The sequence below is a fragment of the Suricata suricatta genome, chromosome 8, assembly GCF_006229205.1.
Source record: "Suricata suricatta isolate VVHF042 chromosome 8, meerkat_22Aug2017_6uvM2_HiC, whole genome shotgun sequence".
NCBI lineage: Eukaryota > Metazoa > Chordata > Mammalia > Carnivora > Herpestidae > Suricata > Suricata suricatta.
Genome location: NC_043707.1, coordinates 122,187,751 through 122,197,781, shown reverse-complemented (window position 1 = coordinate 122,197,781; position 10,031 = coordinate 122,187,751). Strand labels below are relative to the sequence as shown.

General features: G+C 49.4%; 1 protein-coding gene across 1 annotated transcript; it reads right to left on the bottom strand.

Moving 5' to 3' along the window:
* Positions 1-6,897: 6,897 nt before the first annotated feature.
* NR0B2 (nuclear receptor subfamily 0 group B member 2) lies at positions 6,898-8,893 on the bottom strand. Its single transcript, XM_029949156.1, has 2 exons — positions 8,331-8,893; positions 6,898-7,540 (listed from the first exon to the last, which is right to left on the bottom strand). Exons 1-2 carry the CDS (start codon positions 8,869-8,871, stop codon positions 7,242-7,244), a joined length of 840 nt encoding a protein of 279 aa, XP_029805016.1. The 5' UTR covers positions 8,872-8,893; the 3' UTR covers positions 6,898-7,241.
* Positions 8,894-10,031: the final 1,138 nt, after the last annotated feature.

Here is a 10,031-nt window from a genome sequence, read left to right as displayed (position 1 = left end):
TAAGAGCAAAAAGTTGGCATTTAGTGCAATTTTTAATTAAAAAAATTTTAAATGTTTTTTATTTATTTTTGAGAGACAGAGAGAGACAGTGCGAGCAGGGGAGGGTCAGAGAGAGAGGGAGAAACAGAATCTGAAGCAGGCTCCAGGCTCTGAGCTGTCAGCACAGAGCCCGACGTGGGGCTCAAGCCCACGAACCGTGAGATCATGACCTGAGCTGAAGCCGGACGCTTAACTGACTGAGCCACCCAGGCACCTCAGTACAATTTTTTAAAAGACTTTTTTTTTAAATTTTTTAATGTTTTTTATTTATTTTTGATACAGAGAGAGAGGCAGAGCATGAGAGGGGAAGGGGCAGAGAGAGAAGGAGACACAGAACCGGAAGCAGGCTCCAGGCTCTGAGCTGTCAGCACGGAGCCCGACGCGGGGCTCGAACCCACGAACGTGAGATCTGACCTGAGCCGAAGTCGGAGGCTTAACCGACTGAGCCACCCAGGCACCCCTCAGTACAATTTTTAAAAAGTTATTTATTTTGACAGAGAGACAGAGCGCATGAGTGGGGGAGGGGCAGAGAGGATCCCAAGCAGACTCTGCCCTGCAGGTGCACAGCCCAAACCATGAGCTGTGAGATAGTGACCTGAGCCGAGGTCGAGTCAGATGCCTTACAGATTGAGCCACCTATGCACACCAGGCACTTCGTGCTTTTCCGCAGGTATATGATGTTGAGGGAAAAGTGAGCAAGTCAGAAAATAGAATTCTCTATATTTGGTTCAAAAATACAAACTAAAAAATCCTTTTTAGTGATACATAAATAAATATGACTTAAAATCATAAAGAAAAGTAAGGAAATGATTAACCCCATATGCAGGTTAATTCTTACCTTAAGGGAGGACGTGACTTCAAAATTTATGGGACATGATGAGGGTTCATTGTACTTTTTCTTTACACTTAACATATATTTAAACATTTTTTAATGTTTATTTATGAGAGAAAGAGAGAGAGAGCACGCATCTGAGTATGAGCAGAGAAGGGGCAGAGAGAGAGAGTGAGACACAGAATCCGAAGCTGGCTCCAGGCTCTGTGCTGACAGCTGGACGTGGGGCTCGAATCCACAAACCACAAGATCATGACCTGAGCTGAAGTCAAACGCTTAACCAACTGAGCCACCCAGATGCCCCTACAGTTAACGTATATTTTATAAGTGCTATTTTGTTTTACTCAATTTTAGGAAACCATCTTAACAGGGAAAACAATTCATTTCAAAAAACAACAAAGCAAGCATTTACCTTGTGTTGATCAGCAATATACACCTATTTGAGGGGGAAATAGTTCTAATGAGAGGTTTGGTAATTGTGAATAGGATCATTATCTATACCTGGATTTTAAAATCTGCTGATGGAAGTGTAACTTGGTACAACCACTTTGGAAAACTTGGCAAGATCTACTTAAGTTGAGCACACATTCCATGAGTTGGTAATTGCGATTCTTGTTATATAACAACAGATCTGCAAACATCTGGGCACCAAAAGATGTGTGCAGGCATAGTCTCAGAAATATTGTTTGAGGGGCGCCTGGGTGGCTCAGTCGGTTAAAGCTTCTGACTTTGGCTCAGGTCATGATCTCACGGTTTGTGGGTTTGAGCCCCAAGTTGGGCTCTGTGCTGATGGCTCAGAGCCTGGAGCCTGATTTAGATTCTGTGTCCCGTGCCGCCCGCCCCCCAACTTGCACTCTGTCTCTCTCTGTCTCAAAAATAAACAAAACATAAAATTTTTGAGACAGAGAGAGACAGAGCATGAGAGGGGGAGGGGCAGAGAGAGGGAGACACAGAATCTGAAGCAGGCTCCAGGCTCTGAGCTAGATGTTCGACATGGGGCTCGAACCCATGAATGTGAGATCTGACCTGAGCCGAAGTCGGAGGCTTAACCAACTGAGCCACCCAGGCGCCCCCAGAAGAAATATTATTTGATGAACCAAAGTCCCATCAGCAGTATCTTGGATAAATGAATTGCAGCATAATGGGAAACTTTACAATAATGAATATGAATGGGTCAGAATGACTCTCAGACATAATATTAAGTGAAAGACAAACAAATGAGTACGTGCTCTATGATTCCATTTATATAAAGTTTAAGACACACAGTCTCACTTATGATGCTGGAAATCAGGGATAGTGATGCCATTTAAGGAGGAAGGGGAGCATAGTGATGGAGACGGTTTCTGGGGTGTTGCTAAAGCTCTGTTTCTTGTGCTGGGTGGTGCTTACATCAAACTGTACATGTGTGATTTGTGTATTTTTCTGTATATTATACAGAAAAGGTTGAATCAACCCCATATTTTGAAAAATCTGAAAATAGAAAATTAAGTGCTTTACAGGTAACAAGATGTGTGCTCTAGAAAAGCTGTTAGGTGACCCAAGAAGTTATGCACTTGTTCCACATCATTGTTCTTGTGAGCTTAAACTTCCAGAACTCAGTATGTAGTAGACTCAATAAATCCCCATTGATTGAATGGATATCCCTGGCGCTAACACGGGCATGTGCCATTGGGTGTGACTGGGGACTGTCTCCGGGGAAAGTGCGGCTGCTTCCCTGGGGGAACACACAAGCCAGATTTCTCATCAAAAACTTAAACCCAAGGGTAACCAAGACTACATTTTCCCTCTCATTCCACCTTGTACTGTGGTGGTCCAGGTACTGTTATTTATTCTCCAGTTGGTCATCTCTAGCCTTAAAAAAAAAAAAAGATTTTATTTTAAGTAATCTCTATACCCAACATGGTGCTCAAACTCACAGCCCCGGGATCAAGAGTTGCATGCCCTACCGATTGAGCCAGCCAGGTGCCCCAGATAATCCCTGGCTTTTAAAGACACAAGACAAAAATTTAAAAGAAAAGCGGGGGCGCCTGGGTGGCTCAGTTGGTTGAGCATCTGACTTCAGCTCAGGTCATAATCTCACGGTCTGTGGGTTCGAGCCCCACATCGAGCTCTGTGCTGACAGCTCAAAGCCTGGAGCCTGCTTATGATTCTGTGTCTCCCTCTCTCTCTCTCTGCTCCTCCCTTTCTTGTGCTCTGTGTCTCTCTGCTTCTCAAAAATAAACAAACATTTAAAAAATTAAAAAAAATAAAGACACGAGATAGCCTGGTGCTTAAGAGCACAGAGCCTAAGTTCAGACCATGTGAGTTTAAATCCTGACTGTACTTATTAACTGTGTAACTTTGAGCAAGTCACTTAACCTCTTTGTGCCTCAGTTTCCTCATTTATAAAATAGAGAAAATGATGATATTTTCCTCACAGTTACTGTGAGAATTGAACAATGGAATCCATGTGACATGTTGAGAGCATTGCTCTCAGTAAGTGTTAGTTGGTTATTATTTAGTAGCCACCCAGAATGGCTCTAAAGGATCCAGGAATGAATGATCACCTTTGTTAATCCTGATTCTCCTGAGATTTTAGCCTTGTCTCCATCAGTTTCCCTGGGATTGCCTTCCTCTGCTGCCTTGTTCTGTGACATGGTCCCTGTCCACCTTTCCAGGCCCATCTTGCTGCCCTGGGCCTAAGTTGCCCCAGACCATCTGCAGTTAGCAGAACACCCTTGCTGTCTGTCACCTCCGTGTTTTTGCACCCATCACTCCCTCTATCTGCAATGTCCATCCCTTGGCTACCTGGCAAACCCCTACTCATTCTCTTTAGCTTAGAGCAGTGACCACGTGGCTGAAGCGTTCTTTCCAGGCAGATTTACTCACCCCCTCTTCTGAGCTCTCCTGCTGCCCATTGAACATACCTCTGTCATGGTTCAGATTACTCTGTGTTACAATTACTTATGTGCCTCGCTCTGCCACAGACAGGATGTTCAGTGAAGGCAGGGACTGTATCTTGTGTACTTTGTGTCCCTTAGCATCTCGCACAAGGTCCAGTACAAGTGGTCATCAAGAGAGATGTTGAATGAGGGCATGGATGGATGGATGGATAATGTGTTTTGGCTTTTTGCTGGTACTATAGGTTCTAGGATTCCCAAATGCAGGGCGTGTTAGCACGAGACAGCACACATTAGCTCAGGGCCTGACTGCTAAATAAGCAGTTAACTAGGCTAATGAAGGTAGAGATAATGGTGATGAAAAAATGATACCAAGGCTGACCTAGAGCCTGATTCCTAGTGAGTCATCCCCGGCTGGGCCTGAGGACAGGGATCATGGCTGAGAGGGTAGATGGTCAGTAAACAGTGGCTGTGCTGGCTCCAGACAGCCTGATCTTGGCCATGACTCATGCCAGCCTGTGCTGGTGGCAAGAGCCTGGCCTCCACAGTCACACAGGCCTGAGTTCAAATCTCAGCACAGATAGTGATCAGTCATTGAGGAAGTTGCATACCTTCTCTGAGCCTGTTTCTTCCCCTCCTCTCTCTGTTTATGAGACACAGTTCCAACTTCCAAGCTGCTAGTGGAGCACTGACCCCCACCTTTGGAAAACCTGCTGTCTCATGGAGAAAGCATTATTGTTCATATTACACTGTATTATAATTCTCTCTCTAGTCTTGCTAGATTTGTCTTTATCTTCCTTGCAGAAGGTTTGGATAGGGTACAGGGAGCGACACAAGAGATACAGATGAGAAACAGACAGAAGGGTAGCTCCACAACCATGAGGAGGGGTAGGGAAGAAGTTTGCAAAAGAGGAAGACAGGGCTAATCAGGGAAACTCTTTGGATGATGGAGACATTAGGTAAATTGAGGGAAAAGGCTGGGGCGGGTAGTGGAGAGGAGTACTTTCTAATGGCTGTTCGAGGTTGGAGGAGGGAAGGGCAGAAAGATTCAGTCTGCAGCTTCAGAGAGGTGCTACAGGAAACTGCCAGAGGCAGTCAGTGAAGGAACATAAAAGAAAAAATGACTTGAAATCCCGGACTCCTCTGAATTTGGCTCCTATGGGGAGGCCTGACAACTCTTAGAAGAGTTGCCTCATGCGTTTGCAAGCTGAAATGGGTGGCTATGTCAAAGTGCTGGGAAGAGCAGGGGTGGGGTGGGGAGGGGAGGAGGGTGGAGCTGAGGTCTGAGTTGAAGTGTTCTGGTGGGAGGTTAGGGTGCAGAGCAATGCAGGCCCTGTTCTGTGCTCTAAAGGATTCTTCTAATTGGAAATTTAATTACATCCTGGCTTGGGGGAGCTGATGAGCATGGACTGGCCTGTCTGAGAGGAGGGTAGATATTGGGGGTTCACCATGGAGAAAGGGGGTGATTGGTTAGTTGAGGCCCCAAATGCCAGGCAGAGCAGTTTGGCCTAGATTAGCAGGCTCTGCATAGACCCTGAAGATGTGCAGACACAGGTCTGCTTACTTCGGGGGCCACTTTTCTCTTTCCTGTGACATACAAGCCGTGGAGAACATTTCCCAGTGGGAGGGTGTCACCATAGTGTGTGCTCCACCCTTGGGTATAGGGATATATGTGTGACCGTCTGGCTCAGGTGCATGTCTCTATGGTCACGTGTTTTGGTCCCTACTGTACATCACTGAGTGAGTGTACCTTGGCTGTGCATTTCCATGCTGTGTGTGAGTGGATGGTGGTTCTGTTTTATGGGTGTGCGTAGGTGTGTCTGACTTGTATGTCTTTGTGTGTGTGTGTGTGTGTGTGTGTGTGTGTGTGTGTGTGAGAGAGAGGGAGAGAGAGAGAGAGAGAGAGAGAGAGAGAGAGAGAGAAAGAGTTGTAGATCTGAGTTGTGTGTGTCTTTGTTGTGGGATGTGAGCTGTGTGTTTCTGTCACTCTAGGTGTCTGAGCGGCGAGTCGGTGATTGAGTAAGGGACGGGGTGCCCTTGCTGTGGCACTGGATGCCCATAATGGGTGTATGGCTAGTTCAGCTGTGGTCTCTATCCAGGGGACCTTCAGGAGAGGCCTGATTGACAGCTCTTCGACTGTTGTCCCTGAGTGAATGACCTCTGGGTGAGCAATAATTAACTTGGCCCCATGAAGAGAATCCAAACTGGTGGTGAAGGGGGTAGGACCAGTAGGGACAGGCCTTATTGCTAAAGAAGGAGGGAGGCCTGAAAAGGGGTCCTATAGGCACGTGTGTTGTTATCATTCCCTCCTGCCTGCAGGTCAGTCACCCTAACCTGGGTGATATTCACAATATTTCACAAACAGTAAGGGCCAGACATTGACCAATCAGAACAGACACAAGCCATGCACTGAATGGAGCAGTCAGAAAGGCCACGGCTCTGCCAAGGTTTGCCCCTCTAGTTGTGACTGATGAGAATGGATTCCAGGAGAAGGGCTGGGACAGAGGGGCCATGGAAGGGAACTCGGGGGGACTCGGGGCAGTAGCTGTGAACTAACTGCCATGGAGGTGTCTCAGACTTGAACAACTGGTGTGGTAACTAAACCTCAGCCAGCCCTGGCCTCCAAGCAGCTACACCCGGTCAGGCCCAGGTCCCCTTGCCCCTCCCATTGGGACAGCAATGGACTATCCTCTTCTGTCATCTGTTGGGATGGGGGAAGTGAATGATCTCAAACTGCAGGAATTCCAGTGACCTTGTCTGTTTCAGTTTAGGAATGGACTGCTTCATATTCCTCACTGGCTGTGATCTGACGCTCGTTGAGGTGAGAGGGAGCCTGTAGGGGTCAGAGGCCAAGGGAGGGGTCAGTGGGGAGGTTGGGGATAGGGAGAGACACCCCAATCCCCAAAGATAAAGGCAAGGAAGCAAGGGGGTCCTGAACTGATCCCATCCCATGGATTCAGACCTATGTAAAATAAATCCCATCCCCCCAAAATGAAATAATCATTCCACACTGAAAAATTAATATCCCAGTTCCCTGTTGCCTGGCTCCAGCACTCCTTATGGGTTCTTCCTCTTGGACTCCTTCTGATAGGGGTAGGGTAGACTATGGAGGTAGGACAGTCCCTTCCACATGTACACATTACAATATCAGGCTCCAAGGGTGTCACACCCTTTATTACAAAAACCAATAACTTAAGTCAGTTCTGTACAAAGTCAGTAGGACTCTTGGCCCAATGGGCAATCTTAGCTTCCATCCCCATCTCGGGAGGGGACAGGAATCTTGGCCCAGAAGCTCTAGGAATCACTAAGGGATGGCCAGAGAGCTGGAGCACCATGTCAAACCAATAAAGTCCAAGGGGACAGGTGTGGTAAGTGAGGAGCCCCAAAGCCCATCTTGTTGGGCAAGGACCAGCTCACTCCAGAAGGGCCGCCTATAGAGACGTGCCCCCCTCTGGGGGCATTAGGTCACCCCTGGGAACAGCTGGGCCAAATCAGTGCTGCCAGCCTCTGCCCAACCTACACTTGATCTCTTCCTGGGCTGGAGCAGGTTGGCTCAGGAAAAGCATGTCCTCGAGGAGGCCAGCGATGTCAGTGTCTCCAACAATAGGGCGAAAGAAGAGGTCCCCAAGCAGGCTGGGTGGAATGGACTTGAGGGTGGAGGCTGTGAGGAGGACACGAGCCAAGCGGCCCTGGCCTGCTGGGCACCAGGGCTCCAGGGCCTCACACAGCGCATGATGAGCCTCTTGCTGCAGGTGTCCAATGTGGGAGGAGGCATGGAGGCCTGGCACGCCTGTGGGCAGAGAAGGTGAAGAGGGCTGGTGAGTACCCCACTCCCAGGCGGCAGCACCAGCCCAAGACCTGAGGTCGCTGGGTTGGCCTTTGAGGTCCCATTATTACCTCCCCCATGTATTTATTTATCATTTTATTTATCCATCCATTTATGGAACAGCCCAGAAGTGAGTAAGAGCCAGGCTGCCTGGGTTTGATCCCCGCACTGACACTTATTAGCTGCATGGCCTTGGAAAAGTTAATGTCTGTGCCTCAGTTTCCTCGTCTGTAAAATGGAGATAATAGTCCCTATCTCCTAGGTGTGTTATGAATTTTATATCAGCTAGTATATGCAAAGCCCTTATAATTGGGCCTGACATATGGTAAATGTAATATGAATAGTCATTACTATCACTATAATTAGTTACTATAATTTATATATCCCATGAGGGCTTTTTGGTGAGGAATTCTCATCTCACATTTTCATTCGTCTATGTGGGGTCTTTCTGAACCCACCGAGTTTTCTGTGATGGAAGCCCAGCTGTGTCTGCCCATCCTCCCATCCCCAACTCTCACTTTCCCTGAGGGTCAGGACAGTTACTTAGATAGAGTGGCAAGGGCTAGTCTTCGGAATGAAGAAGCCTAAGTTCCCACTCCTGCTTTGCCCCTACCTGGCTGCGTGACCTTCAGCAAATCACTTAACCTCTCTGAGCCTCTTTTGTGGGTGACTTTTTGGTGATAATGAGGACCCAATGTGAAGCCCTCAGCAGATGTCTTCCCTGGCTGGGCCCCCAGGGTGTCTAGAAGCTCACCAGGATTGAAGAGGATGGTCTCTTTCAGGTAGGCATATTCCTTGGCGCCCAGCTCCAGGCTCCAGAAGGACTCCAGGCAGCACTGAAGCCACTGAACCGCAGCCAGCGAGGGCTGGGGTGGCTCTGGCAGCCAGCCGCTGCCTGTGCTGCCGCTGGGCTCCTCCAGCAGGATCTTCTTGAGTATGCTGGGGACTGGTGCCTCGGCCACCTCGAAAGTCACAGTGTCTTGGGCCAACCCCAGCAGGAAGAGGGGGCCCCAGGAGCCCCGCAACAGCCGCTGCTGGTCTTGGGGAGGCAGCTGGTAGAAGGACGGCAGGTTCCTGAGGAAGACCACTGTCCTGGCCAGAACATCCAAGGCCTCCCGGCAGGTGCGATGGGGAGCACACAGCCGGACTGGCCGGTGCTGCCTGCATAGGCAGTGACTACGCTCTGGGGGCACGGAGGGCCTGGCCCGGAGGCTGGGGCTCAGAAGGGCGTACAGAATGACTGGACGGCCTGCAGCACCCCGACATGGGCAGGTCCCTGGTTGGCTTGAGCTCATGGTTGAGGATCTGCTCCTCCTTCCTCCCGGCTCTCCCGCCCTCTGCTCTGCGCTGTGGGTGCTATTTATATCCCCAGCGGGAGGGAGGGGGGAGCAACCTTGACTCCAGAAGTCATGTTCATTGAAAAAAAAAGAAACACACACTGACCCTGCAGGATTGGTGGGGAAGTGGTGGGGGAGGGGGCTTTGGGAGCTCCACGTGGCCCTGATATCACTTTAGTCAATGAAGCAGCTATGCAGGGCACAGGCCTGCCTGCTCGCTGGCCCGGCTGCCCCTTATCGGATGACTCAAGTGGATAAACAGGGTCATTCACCCAGGCTGTACCAGGGCACCAAGGCCTCAGGTGCACAATCAGCAGGTGGCCATGGCAGGTTTCCCTATTGGTGCCTGCAGGACTCTCACTAAGCTAGGAAGCCAACCCCAGAGCTGGACAAGCCTTGAATGCAAGGCCCAACCTGGAAGTGTCTTATCACTGACTTGTTTGCCTAACCTTGGGGCTCTGCTCCTGTTGTTGGTAAGGAACAGGCTGCAGGGAAGGGAGCCAGGACCCTGGGGGGCTGGGAGGACTTTGCCCACTGTGCAGGCTAGGCAGGCTCTCTCCTCTGACTCCAGTTCTAGGGAGCCCCACAGAAAATAAGGTCCCGAAGAACTCTCTCTCCTTAGCCTGGATTCCTAAAGCTCCTGAAAGGCTGTGTCTGCTGAGAAGCCCTCACAGAACGATACTGAATGATGGCTCCTACTTATTGAGCACGTACTGTGTGCCAGGCACTTTCCAGTCTAATACTAGAACTTCCCTATGAGACAAGGTTCTAACTTTTTGAAAACTCAAAGAGGGGAAGTGACTTGCTCAAGGTCACACCATCAAGAAGAGACAGAGCTCAGATCTGTCTGACTCCAAAGTCCTTGCCTGTTCCCCTGGATCTGTCAGCCCCTTTGTTCAGCCAGAGCTGTGCAGCCTGGTTTTCAGAGCTGGCAGCCACCCAGGCCCCCACCTTGCAGCTACCTGGTCCACAGATATTGCCTACTTAGGAGCCGGGCAGAATCATTGCTCTGCCGCCAGCCACATGGCAACTCTGCCCTGGGCATCTGTCTCAGGAGGTGGAGCATGGGGTAGAAAAGAGAGGGTGGGAAGGTCCTCGGCTGTGTCCTGTCCATGAAC

Excerpts from the sequence above, each read along its gene's own strand:
- NR0B2 (XM_029949156.1), bottom strand. The coding sequence starts at position 8,871 with ATGAGCTCAAGCCAACCAGGGACCTGCCCATGTCGGGGTGCTGCAGGC. Across the intron at positions 7,541-8,330 it reads GACCATCCTCTTCAATCCTG|GCGTGCCAGGCCTCCATGCC; the intron begins GTGAGCTTCTAG and ends CTCTGCCCACAG.